At 45.8% G+C, this 27,391-nt stretch overlaps 1 protein-coding gene across 1 annotated transcript; it reads left to right on the forward strand.

The window, feature by feature from the left end:
- Positions 1 to 14,563: 14,563 nt before the first annotated feature.
- Positions 14,564 to 24,270, forward strand: LOC146173056 (uncharacterized). The gene is made up of 3 exons (XM_084585109.1): positions 14,564 to 14,833; positions 23,140 to 23,790; positions 24,145 to 24,270. Exons 1-3 carry the CDS (start codon positions 14,564 to 14,566, stop codon positions 24,268 to 24,270), a joined length of 1,047 nt encoding a protein of 348 aa, XP_084441235.1.
- The last annotated feature ends 3,121 nt before the right edge of the window (positions 24,271 to 27,391 follow it).

Raw genomic sequence — 27,391 nt, forward strand, 5'->3', positions numbered from 1 at the left:
TCAGAGTACCTAATGTGCAAAACGATAGCAGCAATGAGCGACGGCTTAACCTCTTGTGTCGTTTCGTTTCCTGAAGCCCCTCCTCGGCAATCCGCCTTTTGCGCGAGGATGTGGCGCCATCATGCGGGAGCGGGCGGGAAACACATTGAGCGGCAGTGTAGCAGACGACGCGAGAGCACACCATACGAAATGGCCACGCCAACGCTGGTAGAAAGCGAAAGCTTCCCCCCTTTTTTGGTCTCGTAGCGGAAAGTAGTGACAGTGATTGCAGCATATCATGTTCACGCAGTATGGGGGAAGGTAGAGCGTTTTCACAATCCACTCATAACGCACGTACGCATATACTATCTTCGTATTGTAAGAGCGTGTAGCGCGGGCCGTGTTCGACGTGACAGAATGAGACGCTCTCAGCGTGCAGGTTTTCGGCAGACAGGAGAGCGTGGGGGCAGAGAGAGAGAGAGGGATCTCAAAGGGCAAAGCAGCCAGGGGTTTGTTGATGCTGCAGAGCTAGGTGGAATCGTCTCCTGTGACTTTGAGCGGCGCATATGCGCGGGGTGTCTTGAGTTACCGAGCACAATGCGGTCTCCGCGGCGCCGGCATGGTGCAATGGGCGTCGCTTCCTCCTCGCGTCATCTACAACCGTGCAGCTATAGGATTTCATCCACGAAGATCGGCAGAGAGTCACATATACACACCCCGTGAAAAGGGCATTGTCCCGGCCGGAACGCGCTGCATTTTTCTGGCAATGGATGATTCAGAGCTGTAGCCGGTTTCTGGCCTCAGGAGTCAGAACGGATGTGGTCGCAGTGGTGAAAAGGTTCTCGGTGCGCAGAGAATGGTCATTCTGTTGTGAAAGGATCTCCAACGTTCATTTCTGCCTCCGCCGCGATTTCTGCGGAATCAACAACTTGGTGACACATGTGAATCTCCTACATATCTGATGCGCATCTCGGTCAGGAACCAACCCTGTTCTACGTCCAGAGCGATCCACTCTGCAAGTGAACGAGCATGAACCCTCCAGGAGACTCATTTATTGTGCCGGGCGGTTTCCTTGACGTTGCAAACGGTTGGACGAAGACTACGATTATCAAGCTCCCTAACGAAGTGCATCTGATAATTCGTACACCAAAGGAACAAAATCCGGATGCTTTGGCGTGCACGAAGGCGAGCCTTTAATTAAAAAAAAAATACTGTGCGTCGTGCAAGTGTGAAGTGCGTCATATGCTCCGAGCGGCAAAAACACAGATACTACAGGTATGTATGCATCTAAGCGAAATAGGCATGATGAAAAGTACCTACTGGAGTTTTCACCCAGGCTGTAGCGCACCAGTGATAGCTGCAATGAGGATTTCTTCGGTGCGTGATTGCTTCAGTTGCACCGCGGGGCCTGAAGGCGATGTATTTTGTCCCTTCTTATCTTTATGTGCGAAACGGCTAGGTAGCTTAGATATCACAGGCGGCTGTGTGCGCTAGGCCGTAATATTTAGCATGTTTTATCGTGACTGCCACCTCACTAACAAGAAAAAAAAAAATACGGCGTTTTAATGCACTGCCGTTCGCGAGCGTCATGACCAGCTCAACCACTCGGCTCGCTAACGGCGGTGCATCACAACAAACACCCTTTTTTTCTTCTTTTTAGTCAGGCGGCAGTCGCGATAAAACATGCTAAATATTACGGTCAAGCGCACACAGCCACCTGTGATATCTGCGCTACCCGGCCCCTTCGCACATAAAGAAAGTAAACGACAAAATACATCGCCATCAGACGCGCCGAACAAGTGCTCATTGCGGCTATCACTGGTGGGTTACAGGCTTGGTGCAAACTCCGGTAGATACTTTTCATCATGCACATTTCCTTTAGATGCATGCATACCTGTAACGAAGTGTTTTTCGCACAGTCGAGAGCACGCAGTCGGCTGCCAAGGTCGCCCATTCACGTCTTGACGCTTGGTTGCCCTAATCCAAGCTTCACGCCGTTGCAGGTCGCGGCTCGCCGAAGGAAACCTAACAAAACGCGTCTTGCATCCCGGCACGCCTCGAGAGTGGCAGCCGTAAGCGGCACAGGTGGTTGGCATCGTTTTACCGAGGCTGTGAACGTACCGCGCCTCCAGCCCCCGTGCGTTGGCTATGAGTGCGGCGACCAGAAGCGCCGTCGACGCCTCTCAATGTGTTTTCATCAGTCGCCGCTGGGGCTTCGCGCATGCGCAGAAAACTCGCGCAAAAGGCGGATTGCGCAGTGTTACGACAGTTAAGGTAGTAAAACATTTAGCAGAATAGCCTCTTTCACAAAAAGTGTGCAAAACTGTGAGGGTAACGTGAATGCCAGGGTCCTATTAGGCTGATTCTAACATAACCGTCCCATGTGAAACGAGAGACCCAAGTTGGCCGCTCCTGCCAACTGAGCCGCGGCTCCGACCGCGCCACGCCGACCGCTTGAGTTGGGAGCCCATCTCTCGCTTTTGTGTCACGTGGGGTGTGACGTCACAGCGTCACGTGGGTAAGACGTACGTGGCTACCGGCCGCGCTACGCTGAAGGCTCGAAACTTAGAGTAGTATTGCTTTCGCAATAAAAACGACTCTCAGACAAGCGAGCATAACGACGACAGAACCATTTTCCATGCTTTGAATTTCATATGGCGCGCTTAATCGTATATAGTGCAGCAGACTACGCGCAAACGCATCGCATATGTCAATAACCGTGAGTGACACACGCATCCAAGATACATTTCAAAACAATTTCCATTGTGCTTGAAGCAACACGAACATACTCGAAAGTTCAATACTAACAGTTGCGAACACAGCCACGTCGTTGGCCTCCCTGAGCGACGGAGCGCGGCAGTGAAAGGTGAAAGGCCGTACTAGCGTCGACGACCGGCTCCCCTTTGTCTCCTCTCCTTTCCCCAGATGCAGAAAGCCTTGAGGAAAAGGCGCTACAATAGCAGCTGTCGGCAGCAGCCGCGCAAGACAGCTGTGCAGGCGACGGACCGCGACTCCGTCGCAACCGCACACGAAATCCACCAGCAAGAAAGAAGCGTAAAAGCGAACTCTTGATCAGTGTTACCATTGCAGATCAGTCAGTCCGTTAAGACGTCCGACGAGTCAACGGAGGCGGAGATCAAAGCATCAAGGAAGTATGCAGTGCACTCTGGTCGGCTTCTCCGTGGAACTTGACTGGAGGCCCCTGCGCTTCGTTGAGCCCATTCCTGACCACTGGGTATGCAGTGCCTGCGGTCTAGTGCGGAAGAGGACTGCGCTACTTTCTTGCACCCACACACTGTGCGAATCGTGCTACGACCAGTGCGCCCAGGACGGTGTCCGCGTCTGTCCACTCGATGGCCATAGATGCGAGGACAACGACATCGACCTGAGAGACATCGATGCTGACGACCTGCTGAAAAGAGAGGTTAGTGCGGAGGGCTCGAGTTGACGCAAACTTTATTATTTCATTTCGAGTCAGCGCTGTTGTTTAAGAATTACAAAGTGTCGACAGGCAGCACGGAAATTGCAATTGATCTGCAATTGAAATGCTTTGTAGCGAGCGAGAAACTCGCAGATCTACAGCACCTCTCCGAAGCTCAATATAATTCATATAACTCGTTCAAACAGCAATTGCGATAAAACGAGGAAAATATCTAAATTTCACAAAGCAATGCTTTTTCGAAACGGCATTGATAGCTTGCAAACTGCTTGTAAAGAGCTACATATTTCAGTCACAAAAATAAAAGAATCGGTGCTGAACCCTGTGCCTCTATGTAGCATACTGATTTAGTGAGTGAAAAAGAGTAGTGGGGACGATATAAATAATTTCAAAAGAAAACCTTAGAGCAAAAAGACACAAACAGCGAAAAAAAGGCACACACAGCAATAACTAATTATTTCAATTCATTTCAGAAAAGAAGAGTGCTTTTTCACCGTCATATCCCATTGTATCATCAGAACACGCGCTACCAAAGCGTATCTGCCGGATAAGCGAGTTCTTTTCGAAACAGCGCGAGAGAAGCGCTACTTACTCATTCATCTTTCAAAAGTGCAATCCATTTCGCTTATATTATTTCATATGTTAACATGTCTTCCTGCCATAAGCGCATTGTCTTCTTTTTCTGACTGCGTCTTTTCCGCGCTACGTTTATTTACTGAACACCTGAACCAATTAAGCCCAAGCATCTACACTTCCGTAAATAATTTCCCCGGAGCTACAGCTATAAAACTAGTTAATTTTTTTCTGTTAAAAAATTAAGAGCCTCCTGGTAAATCTCATCTTGGCAAGAAAAAAAAATATGGAGCTTCGATGGTTTTCTTTCCTGCTTGAATTCAATACAGCTAAAAGTCAAGTTGCTCAGAAGGTAGACAAAATACTCGTCGTTAAGTAGCATATGTGAACAGTGCTTGATTCTTAACTGTATAAACGAATTCGCAATCTTGCTGTGTTGAACTACGCACAGACGTTGTTGCTTAGCTGATAATGTAGTGGAAGGCTTCATTATCGCAGAATAGTGCCCTCGATTGAAGAAATGTAGCTGCGCAAGGTACAATTGCAGAATAGTTTGCAGCTGAAAATAGGGACTAATTAATCCAGGGGTTTTCTGTTATGCTATCTGCTGAGAAATTTCGCCAGGAAGTTTGGTTATATAGTCCCTATGAAATATTCGCCTGTGTGGCTTCTCCGCACCCCTCTCCAAGGAGTTGGGTTTGTGCTTCTAATGCACGCCGGTGTGGCGCTGGTAGACACTCGGAGCGCGGTTCGCTGCTCGGGCAGCATTGTCGCCGTCTAGTAGTTCTAATGCTTCAAAGCTGCACATTGCGAAATCACTAGGACATTTGTCCTCTAGCAACCGGCAACGGACTTCATAATAGACAGACGACGATACAGCGCAGAACAAAGTGTAAACATTTATTACGTTTCAGGATTACTTCACGACATTTTTAGGTTGCGTTTTGCGAATTTGTGCCTTTCTGAGAAATATAAACTTACTCTTTGTGGGCCCAATTATCAGCCATTATCAAAGATATTACAAAACCTTAAAACCTTGATTTCGTTTTTTTGACAGGGTAAAATCAGCAAACAATGAAGACTTCGACATTACTTGTACTAGGCATATCTATTTAGCCAGGATGGAAGGAAGTTCTTGCTTATCTATTTTCACCTGAATTTGTCCTGCAAAACCACTAAAACAATGTAGCTTGTAAATACTGTGCATATTTGTGAGTCCATTGCTGGTTTTGCAGAGTTGTAGATCCACAGAGTAAGTGTGACAGATACTGCGCCTTTCCCTTCCTGTGAACCAATTATTATTAAGATAGATAAAGCTTCGTTACTGGCGGGTGCCAGCTGTGGTAACATTTCATTATTCATCTCACATTCACCCGATATTCATCTCAAAACAGAAGCATGAGCCAGACAACAACCAAACAAAGCAAAGAGGAAAACGATTTTCTTTTGAAGAACTGAATGCGGAAGACTCCTTGCTAAGTGTAGACTTCAAAATGAGAAACACGATTTTCCGTCATATGTTCACCCATTTTTTCACGCCCTTGGGGGAGAGAGAGAGAGAGAGAGTAATTTAATGGGAAGAAAGGGAACGTGACAATTGATAGTAGGATGAAGATACAGTACGAGCTCCTCCAAACAAGCGCTGTTGTGCATGCAGTGTCGTTAGGAGAAGAATATAAAGGCGACAGGTGTCAAGTTCCAAAGAATGCAACGTCCTTGTGAAATTGAAGTATCACTTGCCCAAGAAGTACGGAAAGTACCGGGTCGACTTATATCCGGGTTCGACGCCATGGCCCTTGCAGCGTATTTGTATTTATAGCCATTCGATCAAAACAAAATTAAGGAGAGGTGGCTACAGGTGGTGGTCGCAGGACAGTGCAGTTGACCGACGTTTATCTTGCAAAGGGAGAGTAGCATGAACAGGAGTCGATGAAAAATAAAAATCTTACAACTGGTGATGCGTGCATAACAGATCGGTGTGCGGTAAGGGAAGAAACAACATTGCAACGTTACACTTAGGCTTAGGATTACACTGTTATGGACGCGTCATTCATTAAGTGACGATGAAAAATAGAAAAACTTAGTTGGTACGCGTGCAATAACATGATCCGTATGCGGTGAGGGCAGTGAACATTGTAACGTTACACTTAGGCCTAGGATTAAATGTTAGGACGTGTCATTTATTAACATAGCAGGTGCACAAATTATGAAAATGTCCGAAAAACGTCCCGAGTTTCTCGATGTGCCATCACAATGTTTTCTTTTTTTACTCTTTCAGGTGATGTGCTGGAACGAAAGAAGAGGCTGCAATGTGGTACTTCCCGCTTCGAAAATCGCCCTACACTTCCAGCGTGAATGCCAGCACCATTCTGTCCGCTGCTCCAAGTGTTCTGCCCAAGTTCTCTGCACTGACGTGTGTACGCACTTTGAGACTGAGTGCTCCAATACAGCAACACCTGTTGCACCAGAATGCGAAAGGGCGTCTGGATTCAAGGACAACGAGGCATGTCTGACGTCCTTGAAACAAGCTTTAGAAGGGCACATAAACGAAATCAAAGACCTTCAAGAGCAGTTGCTTTCTGACAATGCCGTCAATAGCTGTCAGATCAGTATTATTGATCACTGTGTAGATAGCTGCCAAGACGTACTGAAAAAACTCAGACGCAGCATTGACAGGATACAGGAAGAAGGGAGACAAGAACTGGTACAAGCAACATCAAAGCATGATGACTATGTCGAAAATTTCTTCGGCGAAGTATTTCGAGAAGAAAAGAAAAAGCAATCGATTGACATTATCTATTCTACTGAAAAATTACTGAAGGATGAATCGGTGGAATCTACTGGAGAACAATACGAGAAGGTTACACAGGTTGCAGAACGCTCCGCTGGAGCTAAGGACGATGTAACAGAAGGTGACAGTGGAGACGGCTTGGTAAAGGCAGTACTGCTAAAACCTTCTCACCAGGTAACGGTCTGTGATTCGGACTGTGAGTTTATCATAAAAGACGTCCAATCACTCATAAAACAGGCACTGTGTCAAAATTCTTCAATGTGTAGTAGTGATGAGGTGTGCCTGGAAGGATATTGTATGTCCCTCGGTGTCGAATTCGTCCGCGACGAATTTATAGCTTTAAGGATGCGGTTTCTATTGCACAAGGGTGACATGGACGACCTCCTTCTCTGGCCATTCATTAAGAGAATGAAAATGTGTGTACTGCATCCAAATGGACAGGATGTATGCGAGGTTGAAGAAACTGTATGTGGTTGTTGTGCGTCTTGTAAACAGCCAGATGAATCGGAACCGCAACACCCGTTTCGTTCAAGGGAAAGGATTTACTTCCACACCCTTTACCGTGACGGCTATGTGAAGAACGACCAGCTTCGAGTGAAGTTTGAGGTTTTCCCACCTTGAGCTTGAATGGCAAAAGTGGTCGCCTCAGCTTCGTTGGACTTAAGGCATTATATTCAGCGACGGATGCCTAGTGAAAGACTGCCAGCTTTACCTTAAGGTTGGCTTGGTTTAGTTTATGGGGTTTAACGTTCCAAAGTGACTCAGGCTATGAGAGAAGCCGTAGTGGAGGACTCCAGAATTTTTGACCACCTGGGGTTCTTTAACGTGCACTGACAGCACATGGGCGCCTAGCTTTTCATCTCCACCGAAAAGAGGCCACCGAGGCCGGGATTCATTCCCGTATTCTTGGACACAGTAGTCAAGTGCGCCAGCCCGTAGGGGTTCTTTATCAGAAGACTCTCTGCCGGTAGCCACCGACGCTTGTTGAGAAATTCCTTTCTGTGATGTAAAGAAGTTGCTTCAAATTTACGAAGTTTTCGTACACAACGAGGTTTAACCCAGGAAATATGCTTGAAAAACATACTTAAATAATGCGTGGTGTGTTTTTTACTACTCTTGACTATGTTCCATGTCAGTGAAGCTCATTTTAAAATATATCGTGGGCTGTTCAGTGTTTTGTTCGATTATCAAAGGCTTGAAAACTAGCCGGAGGTTACTTTGTGAAGCGGGTACATTTCTCACTGTTTACAATGAGCGTCTCTCACTTATTCACACGTGCAGAAATACACCCACCCTACAAAGCAGTGAAAATAATGACTTAGCTTCCTATCATTTCTTCCATATATGCAGCGCACTTTGTTCGGGCATAGGTTCGGGGTATGTCGAGCAGTATGCGCTAGCTTATAAATTTCATCATGCTTCTCAGCTAGCCCCTGTGCTTAGATATGGTGTTTGCACTGCATCCATGTGGCTTCCGAAGTACACCCTCGAAAGAATGTAGCCTCACAGAAGGATTACAGTGTGCCAGTTTCATGGAAGCTGCGATGGGAAACTGAGACTATTGACATTTAGAGTCAGTTTCATGACATCCTCATCAAGGCGTTGTCAGTAGGAAGGCTTTCTTCCAAAGTGGTTGTCGCCACGGAATTATATAGCCGCGATCTATCTCGCCACGTGGTGAGAAATGAAATGGCACAATTCCCGAAGGCAGGCTAGATATTTCATATGTTTGAGAGGCCAAATTGTTGCCTTTATGTTAAGGCACGTATTTCCGCGATGACGAGAGGACACAACGACAAAAAAATACATACAACACACACAGAGCGCAACATAGATAATAAGAAATAGAAGGCAGTTACATTTATCACAGAGAATAAAAGAAGCAGGCGCGTTCGCGGTTCAAGTCAGCTTTCCACCGCCTAGTGCGCAGCTGAGGGCATTACATCTAAAAACAAACAAATACTCCAGCATACCGAACAAGGAGCGACAATTGATCATGAGATGAGCGTCTCATGAATTATCTTCGTGGATCACATACCACTCCTTCTTGTTTAGTGAGCTTGGGGATGTTTCTTTATTTTTCGTTTTTTTTTTTTTAGATGCAATGAACCCTGAATGCACACTTGGCGGCCCAATGATTACTTTAGCTGTGCACTCGTCTGCTTCTTTTAATATATATGATTATCCTCACTGATGTAAATGTACTTACCTTCTAAGAAATATATCAGGTGGAAGTTTCTCTCTGTATATGATGTATCTGATTCTTGGTTGTGTTGTGCCTTCGTGCCAGTATGTACTACTTTATTACGGCTTGATAGCGCTTTTGAACCAAATGTGCGAGACGTCAACTGCAGCGTGGACCTGAATCACAAAATAATCGGCCAGGACGACAACCTGCTAAATAAGACCAGTTATAACCCATTATCTTACATTCGCTATCTACATCAATGGACTATTGCCGCAGGTCACTCTACAACACTTCAGTGGATACCAGCTCACTGTGGCATTTTAGCTAACGAAACATCGCGCGAAACGGCCCGCCAAAGTCTTCAGCATCGTAAAGGAGGATTTTCATTACAAAAAGTGATGTGTACCAAACGGCTGAAAGATATGCTTGCGAGAAAAGAAATGGCTTTGGAACTTGCCGGCGCGTCTTTATTCATTTCTTCAATGCATTGACCTATAACTGTGATCTCGAACTGTGACCACATCGTGCTCCATACCATTTGGAAACTGGTCATCATCGACTGCACCTTGATGCTGAGTTCAATAAATAGCGAGGTTCGTACAGAACAAATGAAGATCCCTTAATCTTACAACAATGGAACGCATTCTATTCTAATGACAAACATAAGTTGCAATGTGTGGTTATGAACACGTAAGGATGTCGCTTATCTAAGTGCCACTAACAGCGGGTTGCATTACGTCCCATAGCTAGCCATATTAACAGATGCATGCAATGAGTTTTTATTTTTCTGTCTACATGATATTCTATTCTTGGATGAGCCTAATACATGTACGTTCCTTAACAGTGCGCAATCTCCATGCAAAGCATGTCATCCCATTTGTATTGTACATTGCTCATCACCTCTAATTATTTTCTAGCATACCATTTTGATGTATCTCATCTCATATTCCATGACCACATAATGTTTCTTATATTCGTTTTCAATCATCCTCTACACTTCTCCATTTCATTTTTTCCCTCGCTTTACTTCCCCGAGCAGAGTAAGTCACCGGATTTGAAACACTGGCTAAATTCACTGCCTCCTTCAATTAAGAGTTTCTTATTTATGTTGGCGGTTTCTGAGAGCAGATGCCAGTGGTTCTTAAAGCACTCGCCTTGACCAAGGGCAGTTGGCTTCTCCGGTTGTCTCAGCCGGTCCATGTTACTTTGTCTCGTTCTACAATGTCTCCACAACGATAACGTGGTCAAGCACGAAGTAAACCTGGACCATCTCAGTCACTAAGGTGCCTGCAAAATAATCAATTATGCAAGCTAATTACAGACTGTCAAGTCTACATAAAACGGTCCATCCTCATCGGCTCGAGTCGAGAACACCTCAAGACGTGGCCCTGACTCCTTTCAGTTTCATTTTGGCCATCGATCTTCCCGCCAAATTGGCTTCTGCTACAGATCACGCTCTTCGCGTGGCTGTCGCGCAAGGTAACCTGAACCACATGAGTCCTGCCTGCAAGTAGCGGCAGCCGTAGTGGACTACTAGCGACCTACCGCCGACTCCCGTGGACCCCAGCCAAATCTAATTTGTGCATGTAGGTCCTTCTCCTTGGGACACCACCCAGCTTTGCATGTCTCTCCTCGGAAACGATTCGGGGTGTCAAGAAGATCAGCGTCCGGCCTCATCATACACCGCTAACGTAGGGCCGACAACACAATTACTGGTCAAACTTCGCACGGTATTTGGAAGACCAGGTGGGCACATGGTCCGCCGGCCGGTCTCCAACAAGCGCGGCGGATTACGAAGCGAGGACGCACTACGGCTTGCGCATGTTTTCGTAACGAGTAGAATCCTCTAGCTACTTGATCCCCGTACTGCACCTCCACTGAAAAGTCGTCAAGCGGGCTTTCGACTTCCTGGTCGCCACGTATCAGACTTGGGCGTGGTGAACATGTACGTACCTTTCGGCAGCTTCGAGGAGCCTTAGGACGTGTTCGGTCCCCGCCTTTTGGATCGGTTACGCATCAAGCACGACTATACCACATTGAGAAACGGGTGAGTGCCAGAACCCTGGAGACGCACAGCCACCATACTCCGAGTCCGACCACTTCCCTGCAACATGTCCAAAGAAAATCGTGGCGGTCGTCGACTGCCGCACACGGTGCGTGGTCTTTGCCAACTACAGCGCAGGGACGCATATCTCCTCAGTATGGTGCACAACACAAGCACCCTAATGGGCTCCCTTCAAATGTATACAGACCAAGGCGCGATGGAGATTGTCATCGCTCTGGCTCTCGCCAATCAAAAGTCGAAACACATCTTCAATTCGCGAGAGACCTGTCGGAACTGATAGATCTGGGGTGGGCTCCCCCGCGCTTTCCCTTCATATAGTGCAGTCCAGCTGCCGATACGTAGATTTAACTCCGCGCAACATGATTTAGCCCCCCGCGGACTACGGGCAAACGAACGGGCCGATCAAGTCACCTGTGAACTCTCTCCCCGGGCCAACTCGTCCTTGGAAGCCTCCCAATCCGACAATCTGGCCGCAGAACCGACACTACCCGGCCAGAGGCTACAGGTGCCAGCAAGGGCGCAACAGAAGAGGTTCTGCGTTTTGCAAGATCGAATTTAGCATTGCAGTTTCGTTTCGCCTAGCCGAAGCCTGCTCATCTACTTGTGGACACCAAGAACTGATGCCTGGTTTTTCTAAGCCACATGCTCACCATTAAATTAAGTGAATATACATTTGCTATAGGCAGGAAGCAAAATGGTTGGCTTGGATCCTATCCTTGGTGTGGGTTCGATTAACTTTAATGCGCCATTCGGTCTCCCACAACGCGAGGTCGCACGAGTTACAAAATTGGTAGAACCGCGGACGCAAGACGGAGATTCGGTGGCTGCACCGCCGCCAGAGCGCTCGTTCCGTCCCTGTCTTGTCTTCCTGCCACAGATGTCTCGTTCAGCTTTGTACAGTATTCACAGTGTTTGAATGCATGCAGTTATTTCTGTTGCCAGTAGGTACTTTTTGTGTCCTCTCGTTTCCCTGCATGCGCTTTCATTCGCTCTGCTCCTGTTCATAGCTTATTCTGAGAAAGCCGGTATACGGCGGCTGATCCCGGTACGCGATACGGCACCAAAGGGTTGTTTGAACTCTAGGTGTTCAGAAAAAGCACCTGGTTAAGCTGGAGCTGCCACTGAGTGTTTAATCCCCCAACGACAGCTTTCTTTCTTTTTGTAAATAACCTTAAGCAATTGTCCCCGCGGCATACGTTTGTCCTGTATGCACCTGTGCGGAAAAGAATACGTAGGTAAATGCATAGGTTTGGAATGAGTGACTTCAGTGCTGTTTGTATGTTTGCTTGGAATATCTCCTTTCCCAAGTATTAAATTAGCCAATATCCTCGCCCCAGTCTTTGATTAGCTATTTTCCTTCCCCTTACCATCGATTAGTGAGAAGTGTCGTCTGATTTCTTATTGGTTGCCATCCCCACCAAAGGTGGAGACAGGGCATTTTTAAATGTAAGCACTCTGGGCTAAACAAGGGCTGACTTCGTCTAATCAATGGTTCAGTCATGTTGTAAATAGTTTTCTCCTTGCTTCTTTCTTCATTTTATTTACGTTGTAAATAAATAGTTAACCTTCTTTTCCTGTCCTTGAGTAATTAGAATGTTTGGAAGGCCTTACCATTAATACATCAACAACCTCGATTTCATCATCAACAAGTGTTTCCTCACATCGCCAACTAAAGAGGAAACTCAACCCTTGGTTGTTGCAAGAGCTTAGCTGCTAGGAACTGCTAAAACAACAAATCCAGGTCAAAACTGGAGTCAAACTGGCTTCCACTTGGTCCGTAAGGCACAAGCCTACAAACTTTGATCGTCATGGAAGCACCCACTGCTTGTTGAGGAAAACAGTCTGCCCAAGATAGGGAAGGATTCCTGCAATTGTCAGTATTTGGTTGCTCCTGGCAAGCAAATTTCAAAAAGCTAGTTGCTCCTAGTGCTGCAAGCCTCGTTGACCACTAGCAGCTGATCTTGTTTTTTCTGCTAACACATACCATGCTCAAAGATACATGATCACAGTCGTCAAACGTGGTGAGCGATCTAAGGCCCAGAAGGAAACAATTCGCAAATTTGCCTTAAACAGGTATAAAGCAGAGCATTGTATTATCTACACAAAACATGAGCGCGCTAAGCTGCATGCTAAGTGCAGCTGCTCCACAGCCCCTCACACAATAGAAAATTGATGTGTACAGTGCCATTAATTTCCCTTTTGGTTCAAAGCTCGCTGAAGCATAGGTTGGCAGTGTCTCATGAAATATATACGAGTTCCTCGAGCAGCCAGTAGATAATCACAAGCAGTCTTCTCGGTTGTGAGGTGATATTTAAAATGTGTTGCTGTCTGTGCGTCCTCCACTCCTTCGTTCATGCTCCTACCAAAAGCCAGTTGCCTTTTGGCAGCGACGCCGTAGCTGTGGCGCAAGTAGATCGTTGCTCGACAGTCGGTGCACTCTTTTAATGAATATTATACTGTGTGGTCATCAGTAATCATGACAGGTCGTAAGCAAGGCAAAATTTACTAGTGAATGCACTGTTCGTGTTGTTCGTCGAGGGCTTATAAGAGCCAAAACTCTAGAAACGCAGTGGTGGGTGCGAGCTCATAACATCAAAAAAAAAAAAAAAATCGTTTTTTTTTTTTCAACATGCAGTCTCTGTATCGCAGTCTGAACTGCAGTCGGTTATTTCTGTATAAAGATTGTGCCTAGGAACCTGAGACTTCAATAAAAATTGTTTTGGTACTAAATTCCAATATACGAAACTGCAATATTTCGACGATCGTGTCTAACTTTTTCAAGCTGGTGTGTTCAGACACTGCAAGTGAGGAAACATTGCAAAAAGGGTGCGTAGTTGTGAAACAGACGTTTATTGTACTGTTTAATTTAGAAACGTGCAGATGCGCAAAAGCATGCAAGACTGCTCTTTTTTTCTTGTCGTTTAGAACAATTATGTGGTTGAGAGCCAGGTGCGTACGATTCAAAGACAAGATGTATTTGCCTTCTCTGCATCCTTGGTTAAGAGCACAGAAAAGGCGTGGCTTTAGTCAGTGTGCGCAGAGAGTATCGAGACAGCTGCTTTTTTTCCCCCCTGTACAGCTCACGGCAGCAGCTCCCACTTTACAAGTAGTTTGTCGTCGTGTACATAACCGTCTCTTAAAAAGTTATCTAAGCTCAACGAGACGTCCTCAACTTTGACTAAACGTTTATCTGATCCCGTCGGCCCTTGGAGTTCAGCGGAGGTTACTTTAAATATGACTGTGCGTACTGTGTCCGTCACTGCATTTATGAAACTTAGCTTAACGTTGTGCCTGAATGGCCATGCAAGAGATTCATCCATGTAGCCCTGGTGGATAAAGAAGCATATATGAAAGCTCACTGAATTGCCATATTTTATGAATTTTAAACCTGGTTGCACGCAGTAACCGCGAAGGTACACAACCCTGATAAAAAAGTACTTGTGGCCATCTTTTAAAGCACCTTCTTTGTGAGCCTGTACATCGCTCACGAAAAAGACGCAAGAGTCCAAGTGTAGACGCAAGAGTCCAATGCAGTGCACTCTGGTCAGCTTCTCCGTGGAACTTGACTGGAGGCCCCTGCGCTTCGTTGAGCCCATTCCTGACCACTGGGTATGCAGTGCCTGCGGTCTAGTGCGGAAGAGGACTGCGCTACTTTCTTGCACCCACACACTGTGCGAATCGTGCTACGACCAGTGCGCCCAGGACGGTGTCCGCGTCTGTCCACTCGATGGCCATAGATGCGAGGACAACGACATCGACCTGAGAGACATCGATGCTGACGACCTGCTGAAAAGAGAGGTTAGTGCGGAGGGCTCGAGTTGACGCAAACTTTATTTTATTTCGTGTCGGCGTCGTTGTTTAGGAATTACAAAGTATCGACAGGCAGCACGGAAATAGCAATTGATCTGCAATTGAAATGCTTTGTAGCGAGCGACAAACTCGCAGATCTACAACGCCTCTCCGAAGCTCAATATATTTCATATAAATCGTTCAAACAGCAATTGCGGTAAAACGAGGAAAATATCTAAATTTCACAAAGCAATTCTTTTTCGAAACGGCATTGATAGCTTGCAAACTGCTTGTAAAGAGCTACATATTTCAGTCACAAAAATAAAAGAAACGGTAGGTGCGCTGAACACTGTGCCTCTATGTAGCATACTGATTTAGTGAGTGAAAAGGAGTAGTGGGGAATATATAAATAATTTCAAAAGAAAACCTTAGAGCAAAAAGACACAAACAGTGAAAAAAGACACACACAGCAATAACTTATTTCAATTCATTTCAGAAAAGAAGAGTGCTTTTTAACCGTCATATCACATTGTATCATCATAACACGCGCTACCAAAGCTTATCTGCCAGATAAGCGAGTTTTTTTTAAACAGCGCGAGAGAAGCGCTACTTACTCATTCATGTTCCAAAGTGCAATTCATTTCGCTTATATTATTTCATATGTTAACGTCTTTGTGCCATAAGCGCATTGTCTTCTTTTTCTGTCCGCGTCTTTTCCGCGCTACGTTTCTTTACTGAACACATCAACTAATTAAGCCCAAGCAACTACAATTCTGTAAATAATTGCCCCAGAGCTACAGCTATAAAAGTAGTTAATTTTTTTTTTCTGTTAAAAAAATAGCCTCCTGGTACATCTCGTCTTGGCAAGAAAAAAACATGGAGCTTCGGTGGTTTTCCTTTCTGCTTGAATTCAATACTACAGCTAAAAGCCAAGTCGCTCAGAAGGTAGACAAAATACTCGCCGTTAAGTAGCATATGTCAACAGTGCTTGATTCTTAACTGTATGAACGAATTCACAATCTTGGTGTGTTGAACTATGCACAGATGTTGTTGCTTAGCTGATAATGTAATGGAAGGCTTCATTATCGCAGAATAGTGCCCTCGATTGAAGAAATGTAGCTCCGCAAGGTACGATTGCAGAACAGTTTGCAGCTGAAAATAAGGACTAATTAATTCAGGAGCTTTCTGTTGTGCTATCTGCTGAGAAATTTCGCCGGGAAGTTTGGTCATAGCCCCTATGAAATATTCGCCTGTGTGGCTTCTCCGCACCCCTCTCCAAGGAGTTGGGTTCGTGCTTCTAATGCACGCCGGTGTGGCGCTGGTAGACCCTCGGAGCGCGGTTCGCTGCTCGGGCAGCATTGTCGCCGTCTAGTAGTTCTAATGCTTCAAAGCTGCACATTGCGAAATCACTAGGACATTTGTCCTGTAGCAACCGGCAACGGACTTCATCATAGACAGACGACGATACAGCGCAGAACAAAGTGTAAACATTTATTACGTTTCAGGATTACTTCACGACATTTTTAGGTTGCGTTTTGTGAATTTGTGCCTTTCTGAGAAATATAAACTTACTCTTTGTGGGCCCAATTATCAGCCATTATCAAAGATATTACAAAACCCTAAAACCTTGATTTCGTTTTTTTGACAGGGTAAAATCAGCAAACAATGAGAGAGAGAGAGAGAGAAAACTTTTAATGAGCATGTAATCAGTAAATATTCGCAGGAGCTGGGTGGTCGGTGCCCCTAGTCCAGGGCTCCGCTGGCAGCAGCTGACTTGCGGACTAGCTGGATAATCCAGGCTTGCTGGTCCAGGTTGTCGCTGGTCATGGCCGCCTCCCACTGCTCGTGTGTCGGGCATGGCACTATTAACGTTGGGTCAGGTTTGGCCTGGCATTCCCAAGAGATGTGAAAGAGTGTGGGGCTTGCGCCGCACCAAGGACAGTAGCTCGTGTATTTTGTTGGGCTTATCTTATTTAAAATTTGAAGATTAGGAAATGTGTTTGTTTGTATTTTTCTCCAGTCTATAGCGTCCGAGGAAGGAAGGTGTTTGTGTGGTGGTGAGAAAAGTCTTCTTTCTAACCGTAGGTGTTCCAGCCTGTCGCCGTAGGGTCCTAGGAGAGGGGTGAGGTAGGGATGGGGATCCGCCCGGTTTGTGAGAGCTCGGGCTAGATCATTCGCTACCTCATTTCCTTCTAGGCCTTCGTGTCCAGGTGTCCATGTAATTGTGTGAGTCTGGGAGATGGAACGTAATATTGCACACGCTCTTTTGTGAGGTTTTCCGGCCAGGTAGTCCCTGCAGGCTGGTTGGGAGTCCGTCACTACGTGTGATGACTTATTTTGGTTGTCTTGTGTTTTTATGGTGATGGCTATTGCCAGTGATTCCGCTTCCGCAGGATCCTTTGCATAGATCGAAGCCTGAATAATTGGCCTCTTCTTGTGGTCAACTGCAGCTATTGTGAACTTGCCAGGTTCGCCGTAAGCCCCTATGTCCACGTAGACAACTTCCGCGTCTTTAGACAATTGTTTTTCCAATGATTTGACTCTGGCTTTCCTTCGACCCTTTTGTAACTCATGGTGCATGTGCTTGGGTATAGGGTTCACATAGATGTTGTTTCTTGTGGATGTCGGAATTTGTGATTTGATCTCAGAAGTTCTTAGTGCCTGCCATAGCCCTAGTTTTGACAGGATTTCCCTACCCGCCTGCGTTGTTGTTAGGCGTTGTTTCTGACTCTCTAGAACCGCCTCCTTGAGCTCCTCGAAGTTGTTGTGCACTCCGAGTGCCCAAAGACGTTCCGTTGATGTTGTTGGCGGGAGGCTTAGGGCCGTTTTATAGGCTCCTCTTATGATAGTGTCAATGGCCCTTTTATCAGTGAATCTAATTTCGTGATATGGGAGCCCGTAGGTAATCCTGCTAACGACTGGGGCCTGTACAAGGCGTAGGGTGTCCTCCTCCCTCATCCCTTTCCGGTGCCAGGTCACCCTTCTAATCATTCTGGAAATTTGGTTGACTGTAGTTTTGAGTGTTTTGATTGTATAATCCACTCTCAAATTGCTTTGCAACCACAGCCCCAAAACTCTGATCTTGTCCTTCTCTTGAATTATCTGGTCTCCTAGATAGAGCTGAATTTCTCCTGGGGACTTGTAATTTCTTCTGTGTAGCCTGATAAGTTCGGATTTTTCTGGGGAGCATTGAAGACCGCTCTCCCCGGCAAATTCCTCGACTAGGTCTATAGCGGCTTGCAGAGCTTCTTCTTTTTGCGCCAAGGATCCCTGAGTAGCCCAGATGATGATGTCGTCCGCGTATAAAGTGAAGCCAATATCAGTGCGGGTCAACAGTTTTTTTGCTAAATTTATCATTGCTATGTTAAATAGCATTGGAGAGATTATAGAACCCTGCGGTGTACCTTTGTTCGGCATGGGTACTTTTGATGATCGGATCTCTCCAATTCCTATGGTGGCTGTGCGATCTGAGAGGAAAGCCTTCACGTATTTGAAAATTTTCTCTCCGCAGTTGATATTGTTTAATTCTTGCAATATGGTTTGGTGGCCAATGTTGTCGAATGCTCCTTTGAGATCTAGTGCCAGAATGAAATTTTCGCCTTTTCGGGGTATGGCGTTGATGACTTCTTCCCTAATCCGGAGGAAAGCATCTTGCGTGCAGAATCCCTTGCGGAAGCCCAGCATGCAGGAAGGAAAGATGTTGTTTTCGTCGATGTAATTTTGGAGCCTTAGGTGGACTACTTTTTCACAGAGTTTTCCCAGGCAAGAAGTGAGGGAGATAGGACGGAGACTCTCCACAGCCGGTGGCTTTCCAGCCTTTGGTATGGTGATGATATCCGCGTGTCTCCAAGCTGATGGGACCTGTCCCTTCTCCCACAGTTCTTCGTTGATGTACTTCGTTAGGTCTTGCAGATGTTCGGTGCTTAAGTTCCTAATCATAGCGTAGGTGACTTTGTCTCCTCCAGGGGCAGTGTTTCTTGTAAATGTACGGGCGGCTGAGTAGACCTCCGCCAGTGTTATGGGGGAGTCAAGGGAGGTGTTTGGTTGACCCGCATATGAAGTTTGGCAAGCCGGAGTAGGGTCTCCTATGTATTTCTTGTGCATGGCGGTGATCAACTCTGCATCTGTGCCCGGGTATTTATGGGCTATGATGTGGAGGGTTCTTCTTGTGGCCGTTTTGGTTTTTGATGTGTCTATCATGCTTCTTAATATTGACCATGCTTTAGCCGTGCTTAGGGTACCTTTCAGTGAATTGCAGAAATCTGCCCAGTTTTGCTTGGCGAGCTTTATAGCATGGTACTCTTGTGCTTCAGCCGTAACCTGTGCTATCTTCATTTTAAGTTTTCTATTTAATTTTTGCATTTTCCACCGTTTTAATAGACTTTTTCGGGCGTCCCATAAATGTAGGAGATGTCTGTCTACTTCCGGGGTTTTTGTCGTTGTGTTGATAGTCTTGGTCGTTTTTGCATGAGCATCCTTCAGGCTTTGAACCCAATCTTCAATTGTTGTGATGCCGTCGTGTGGCCGTCTAATTTGTCTGAACTTATCCCAGTCTGTTATTTTAGTAGAGCCAATGTTCCTTTTCATACGGGTTGTCATTAGGGATAAGCTAAGGATTTTGTGATCGCTGCCAAGTGTTTCTTCTAGATTGGTCCAGGTGCAATGTCTTATGTTTTTGGTGAAAGCTAGGTCTGGGCAGGTGTCTCTGCTTACACTGTTTCCTATTCTAGTGGGGGACATGGTGTCCGTCATAAGACAGAGGTCCAGCTGCTCAGCCGCTTCCAACAACTTGGTTCCCTTCGGGGTGTCCTTGTGGTAGCCCCATGCCGTATGTACAGCGTTTAGGTCCCCCATAATAATAAGGGGGTTCGTTCCCGCTATGCGTGTGCATTCCAGTAAAAGTGGCTTGAAATCTTCCTGCGTGTTGCTTGGAGGACTGTAAAGGTTTAGAACAAACACACTCTGCTTTCTTCTTTTTTGAGAGATGATCTCGATGAGACCCATTTGTAGCAGTTGTTGTTCCACCTTATTAAGGCGTTTCTGTTGTTCTGATAGTTTTATTTTCAGTTGTCTATTTTGCTCCTCGAGCCTAGTGCAATCCTGGCATGGACCATACCCATTTAGAGCAGTGGGAGAGGCAACCTGAGCCCAGCTTACCCTTTTGCTGTCGTGCTCTAGCTTGTCTGGCGTCGCCCCTATCGCTTCTGGTGGTCCCTGCTGGTTGGGCCTGATCTGTTGTGTCTTCTGTTGGGAATAGTAGGCTGTCAAGTCCCGTCCCTTGGATCTCGATCGGGATTGGGGTCTCTGTTTCTCTGCCAGCTGCTGTTCCTCCTCCTCCGATGAAAACCAGCGGCGCTCCATCGGCTTGATCTGCTGATCTCTCCGGCTGACGTGCTGCTTGGGGGGCTTCTGTTGCTGATTGTTATTGCTTTGTTTAGCTTTGTTGTTGTAACGTCCGATATGTGCCCTGAGGCGCTGCTTGCAGGCCTTGTCTCCCGTTGGGTGGTTTCCCTGGCAGGCCACGCACTTGGCTTCACAGGTGTGGTTTTCCTCTGGTTCATGAAGGCCGCAGTTCCGACATACGTTGGCGTTGGGTGTTGGGCAGACATCCGCTCTGTGGCCTGCCTTGAGACAGTCTTGGCAGATATGTTGGGTTGGTCGATATGGGTAACATGCCGTCTCTCCCCCGTAATAGATGACGTAGCGGGGGAGAATGGGGCCTATGAATGTTAGCACTGCCGTGCGAGACTTTCCCAACATTCGTGCTTGAACGAGCTCGACCCCTTGTGTGCGTAGTCGGATGTTTGTTAGAAGCTCCTCTGATGGTGTGTTTGGATCCACTCCATGAATAACTCATCTGATGACGTCCTCAGGCGCCGCCAGGTAGACGTTGACTTCGTAAGCCTTGTTTTCCAAGGTCAAACTCTTGATGTGCCGTATGGCGTCCGCAGTCTCGTCGTAAGGAGTGCTGACTATGATGATGTTCGATCCTGTGCGGGGTCTCACAATAAATTTGGAGAAGTCGCACAATTCCGGGTTGTTGCAGGCAGCCACGATGGCTCTTCAGAACTGAGTAGGAACGAATTTTCTGACTTCCATGCCCTTCTTGGGTCTTATTATCACCTTATGGTCAGTTTTAGGAAGGGGTGGTAATTTCCTCCTCTTCTGAGACGTTGTTTGATCCATAGCCGGCTGTACTGGCGATGCTATCGTTTTCTTCGGTTTCACGACGGTCTGCAGCAAGTGTGTCGGGGGAGCATAGATCTTTCCTGCGATCACGACTTGTTCGCCTCTTGCTAACCTTTGACGATTCTTCTTGCATATGTTTACGTGCCAGTTGGAGTAAAGGTCATCCGGCGTCCAGGCATGACCCTCTTCTATGTCATTAGAAGTTTGGATTTGGACGTCTAATTCCATTCCCTGGTGTTTAGCAGAGTGAGCTGGGTTAGCGGTTGTTGAACACAGACCACTAGATCCCGCTTCGCCTTGGTCTAAGGTATCCATGCGCTCTGGATCGGCATTACTAGGCCTCGCATCGCCTAGCATGGCCGCCGCCGAGGAGCTTCAAAAGCCCATTTTGATGTCCAATAAAACACTCACGGGTTTGAGAAAGGCCTCGGTGAATTCCGGTGACTACAGGAAGGTCCTCGAAACAAACTTTCCAGGATTTGTTGGATTTTCCAGACAATTTCCTTTCTTGTTAGCCGAGCCCAATCGAAGTGCGTCCGCTCCCGTCGGTTGAAAACAGGTGTCAAGTTCCAAAGAATGCAACATCCTTGTGAAATTGAAGTTATCACTTGCGCAAAGAGTACGGAAAGTACCGGGTCGACTTATAGCCGGGTTGGACGTCATGGCCCTTGCAGCGTATTTGTATTTGTATTACTTGTACTAGGCATATCTATTTAGCCAGGGTCGAAGAAAGTTCTTGGTTATCTATTTTCACTTGTAAAACCGCTAAAACAATGTAGCTTGTAAATACTGCGCATATTTGTGAGTCCGTTGCTGATTTTGTGTATTTTTGCTGATTTCTGCATGCAGAGTTGTATAATTAAGATAGATAAAGCTTCGTTAAGAAAAGATGGAAACTGGCGGGTGCCAGCTTCGGTAACATTTCATTATTCATCTCACATTCGCCCGATATTCATCTCAAAACAGAAGCGTGAGCCAGACAACAACCAAACAAAGCAAAGAGGAAAACGATTTGCTTTTGAAGAACTGAATGTGGAAGACTCCTTGCTAAGTGTAGACTTCAAAATGAGAAACACGATTTTCCGTCATATGTTCACCCATTTTTTCACGCCCTTGGGAGAGAGAGAGAGAGAGTAATTTAATGGAAAAAAATGGAACGTGGAAATTGATAGTCGGATGTGGATACAGTACGAGCTCCTCCAAAGAAGCGCTGTTGTGCATGTAGTGTCGTTAGCAGAAGAACATAAAAGCGACAGGTGTCAAGTTCCAAAGAATGCAACGTCCTTGTGAAATTGAAGTTATCACTTGCGCAAAGAGTACGGAAAGTACCGGGTCGACTTATAGCCGGGTGGACGTCATGGCCCTTGCAGCGTATTTGTATTTATAGCCATTCGATCAAAACAAAATCAAGGAGAGGTGGCTAAAGGCGATGGTCAATGAACAGTGCAGTTGACCGACGTTTATCTTGCAAAGGGAGAGTAGCATGAACAGGAGTCGATGAAAAAGAAAAAAAAAATAGTACAATCGGTCATGCGCGCATAACAGATCGGTATGCGGTAAGGGAAGAAACAACATTGCAATGTTACACTTAGACTTAGGATTACACTGTTATGGACGCGTCACTCATTAAGTGACGATGATGAATGTAAAAACTTACAGTTGGTGATGCGTCCACATAACATGATCGGTATGCGGTGAGGGCAGTGAACATTGTAACGCTACACTTAGGCTTAGGATTACGCTGTTATGGACGCGTCATTCATTAAGTGACGATATGAAAAATGGAAAAACTTACAGTTGGTGATGCGTGCACATAACATGATCCGTATGCGGTGAGGGCAGTGAACATTGTAATGTTACACTTAGGCTTAGGATTACACTGTTATGGACGCGTCATTCATTAAGTGACAATGATAAATGGAAAAACTTACAGTTGGTGATGCGTCCACATAAGATGACCCGTATGCGGTGAAGGCAGTGAACATTGTAGCGCTACACGGCTTAGGATTAAATGTTAGGACGTGTCATTTAATAAAATAGCAGGTTAACAATTTATGAAAATGTCAGAAAAACGTCCCGAGTTTCTCAATGTGCCATCACAATGTTTTCTTTTTTTACTCTTTCAGGTGATGTGCTGGAACGAAGGAAGAGGCTGCAATGTGGTACTTCCCGCTTCAGAAATCGCCCTACACTTCCAGCGTGAATGCCAGCACCATTCTGTACGCTGCTCCAAGTGTTCTGCCCAAGTTCTCTGCACTGACGTGTGTACGCACTTTGAGACTGAGTGCTCCAATACAGCAACACCTGTCGCCCCAGAGTGCGAAAGGGCGTCTAGATTCAAGGACAACGAGGCATATCTGATGTCCTTGAAACAAGCTTTAGAAGGGCACATAAACGAAATCAAAGACCTTCAAGAGCAGTTGCTTTCTGACAATGCCGTCAATAGCTGCCAGCTCAGTATTATTGATCACTGTGTAGATAGCTGCCAAGACGTACTGAAAAACCTCAGGCACAGCATTGACAGGATACAGGAAGAAGGGAGACAAGAACTGGTACAAGCAACATCAGAGCATGATGACTATGTCGAAAATTTCTTCGACGAAGTATTTCGAGAAGAAACGAAAAAGCAATCGACTGACATTATCTATTCTACTGAAAAATTACTGAAGGATGAATCGGTGGAATCTACTGGAGAACAATACGAGAAGATTACACGGGTTTCAGAACGCTCCGCGGGAGCTAAGGACGATGTAGCAGGTGGCAGTGGATACGGCTCGGTAAAGGCAGTACTGCTAAAACCTTCTCACCAGGTAACGGTCTGTGATTCGGACAGTGAGTTTATCATAAAAGACGTCCAATCACTCATAAAACAGGCACTGTGTCAAAATTCTTCAATGTGTAGTAGTGATGAGGTGTGCCTGGAAGGATATTGTATGTCCCTCGGTGTCGAATTCGTCCGCGACGAATTTATAGCTTTAAGGATGCGGTTTCTATTGCACAAGGGTGACATGGACGACCTCCTTCTCTGGCCATTCATTAAGCGAATGAAGATGTGTGTACTGCATCCAAATGGACGGGATGTATGCGAGGTTGAAGAAACTGTATGTGGTTGTGGTGCGTCTTGTAAACAGCCAGATGAGTCGGAACCGCAACACCCGTTTCGTTCAAGGGAAAAGATTTACTTCCATACCCTTTACCGTGACGGCTATCTGAAGAACGACCAGCTTCGAGTGAAGTTTGAGGTTTTCCCACCTTGAGCTTGAATGATAAAAGTGGTCGCCTCAGCTTCGTTGGACTTAGGGCATTATATTCAGCGACGGATGCCTTGTGAAAGACTGTCAGCTTTATCTTAAGGTTGGCTTGGTTTGGTTTATGGGGTTTAACATCCCAAAGTGACTCAGGCTATGAGAGAAGCCGTAATGGAGGACTCAAAAAATTTTGACCACCTGGGGTTCTTTAACGTACACTGACAGCACATGGGCGCCTATAGCTTTTCACCTCCACCGAAAAGAGGCCGCCGAGGCCGGGATTCATTCCCGTATTCTTGGACACAGTAGTCAAGCGCCCTAACCACTGCGCCAGCCCGTCGGGGTTCTTTATCAGAAGACTCTCTGCCAGTAGCCACCGACGTTTGTTGAGAAATTCCTTTTTGTGATGTCCTAATTAAGTTACTTCGAATTTACGAAGTTTTCGTATACAACGAGGTTTAACCCAGGAAATATGCTTGAAAAACGTACTTAAATACTGCGTGGTGCGTTTTTTACTACTCTTGACTATGTTCCATGTCAGTGACGCTCATTTTAAAATATATCGTGGGTTCCACTGTCGAAGGCTTGAAAACTAGCCGGAGATTACTTTGTGAAGCGGGTACATTTCTCACTGTTTACAATGAGTGTCTCTCATTTATTCGTGCGTGCAGAAATACACCCACCCTACAAAGCTGTGAAAATAATGACTTAACTTCCTATCATTTCTTCCATATATGCAGCGCACTTTGTTCGAGGTATGTCTAGCTTATAAATTCCATCGTGCTTATCAGCTAGCCCCTGTGCTTAGATGTGGTGTTTGCACTGCATCCATATGGCTCCCGAAGTATACACTCGAAAGAACGTAGCCTCACAGAGTGGTTACAGTGAGCCAGTGTCATGGAAGCTGCGACGGGAAACTGAGACTATTGACATTTAGAGTCAGTTTCATGATATCCTCATCAAGGCGTTGTCAGTAGGAAAGCTTTCTTCCAAAGTGGTTTTCGCCACGGAATTATATAGCCGCGATCTATCTCGCCACGTGGTGAGAAATGAAATGGCACAATTCCCGAAGGCAGGCTAGCTATTTCATATGTTTGCGAGGCCAAATTGTTGCCTTTATGTTAAGGCACGTATTTCCGCGATGACGAGAGGACACAATGACAAAAAAAGAAAAATACATACAACACACACAGAGCGCAACATAGATAATAAGAAATAGAAGGCAATTACATTTATCACAGAGAATAAAAAAAGCAGGCGCGTTCGCGGTTTAAGTCAGCGTTCCACCGCCTAGTGCGCAGCTGAGGGCAATACATCTAAAAACAAACAAATACTCCAGCATACCGAACAAGGAGCGACAATTGATCATGAGATGAGCGTCTCATGAATTATCATCGTGGATCACATACCACTCCTTCTTGTTTGGTGAGCTTGGGGATGTTTATTTTTCGTTTTTTTTTTTTTTTTTAGATGCAATGAACCCTGAATGCACACTTGGCGGCCCAATGATTACTTTAGCTGTGCACTCGTCAGCTTCTTTTAATATATATGATTATCCTCACTGATGTAAATGTACTTACCTTCTAAGAAATATATCAGGTGGAAGTTTCTCTCTGTATATGATGTATCTGATTCTTGGTTGTGTTGTGCCTTCGTGCAAGTATGTACTACTTTATTACGGCTTGATAGCGCTTTTGAACCAAATGTGCGAGACGTCAACTGGAGCGTGGACCTGAATCACAAAATAATCGGCCAGGACGACAACCTGCTAAATAAGACCAGTTATAACCCATTATCTTACATTCGCTATCTACATCAATGGACTATTGCCGCAGGTCACTCTACAACACTTCAGTGGATACCAGCTCACTGTGGCATTCTAGCTAATAAAACATCGCGCGAAGCGGTCCGCCAAAGTCTTCAGCATCGTAAGTACAGGAGGATTTTCATTACAGAAGGTGATGTGTACCAAACGGCTGAAAGATATGCTTGCGAGAAAAGAAATGGCTTTGGAACTTGCCGGTGCGTCTTTATTCATTTCTTCGATGTATTGACCTACAACTGTGATCTCGAACTGTGACCACATCGTGCTCAATACAATTTGGAAACTGGTCATCATCGACTGCACCGTGATGCTGAGTTCAATAAATAGCTTAGAGGTTCATACAGAACAAATGAAGATTCCTTAATCTTACAACAATGGAGCGCACTCTATTTTAATGGCAAAGGTAGGTTGCAGAATGTGTGGTTATGAACACGCAAAGAAGACGCTTATCTAAGTGCCACTAACAGCGGGTTGCATTATGTCCCATGGCTAGCCATATTAAAGGGACAGAACACCGGAATTTAGGTCTGGATTTTTTTTTTTTGCCGCCGTGGAAAGATTGATGTCTAAAATGTTCGATTCCATAACGGTTTTGTTAGAAACGCTGTAGAAAATTTTTACCGGGAATTTTTCGATCAATGCGTGCGCCCGTTTTTATGTAGTCCGATGCTGGAAACCATGAGCAGCGACCGCGACGACGACTAGTGGTCGACAAAAAAAGACGTACCGAAAACAAATATAACTTTCGTCGCCAGACAGTAATCAGGCATTTTTTGCGTAGAGTAACGTCCTTTTCAGTTTCACACTCAATGCTGTTCAGCACAATAACACACGCCCTCGTCGACGAAAGTTTTGGTGAGCACTGTCATTGCTTTATTCACGAAATTGCAAACACTGTGGCGCTCAGTCAGTCAGTTCAGTCGTTCAGTCGTGTCCGACTCTTCGTGACCCTATAGACCATGTCACGCCACGCTTTCCGGTCTCTCACTATCTTCCTAACATCACGTAACTTCATCTGCAGCGCCTCGAGGACGCCATCTAACCATCGCGTTCGCTGCCTACCCCTTCTCCGGCGACCCTCAACCTTTCCCAACATCAAATCTTTCTCCAGTGACTCCTCTCTTCTCATCAGATGACCAAAGTATCTGAACTTTAACTTTTAAATTTGACCTTCCAATGAGCAGTCAGGGTTTATGGTCGACAATATCGACTGATTTGATCTTCTGGCAGTCCAAGGAACTCTCAAGAGTCTCCGCCAGCACCACAATTCAAACGCGTCAATTCTTCGGCGGTCAGCCTTCTTCA

This window comes from Amblyomma maculatum, chromosome 11 (genome assembly GCF_055883805.1).
Source record: "Amblyomma maculatum isolate TAMU_Amacu chromosome 11, ASM5588380v1, whole genome shotgun sequence".
NCBI classification, from domain to species: domain Eukaryota; kingdom Metazoa; phylum Arthropoda; class Arachnida; order Ixodida; family Ixodidae; genus Amblyomma; species Amblyomma maculatum.

What these genes read in the sequence shown, in the direction of transcription:
- LOC146173056 (XM_084585109.1), top strand. Translation starts at nt 14,564, where the DNA reads ATGCAGTGCACTCTGGTCAGCTTCTCCGTGGAACTTGACTGGAGGCCC. An exon ending in ACGACCTGCTGAAAAGAGAG is followed by an intron (nt 14,834 to 23,139) that starts GTTAGTGCGGAG and finishes TTACTCTTTCAG; the next exon opens with GTGATGTGCTGGAACGAAGG. An exon ending in GTGGCAGTGGATACGGCTCG is followed by an intron (nt 23,791 to 24,144) that starts GTAAAGGCAGTA and finishes TCTTGTAAACAG; the next exon opens with CCAGATGAGTCGGAACCGCA.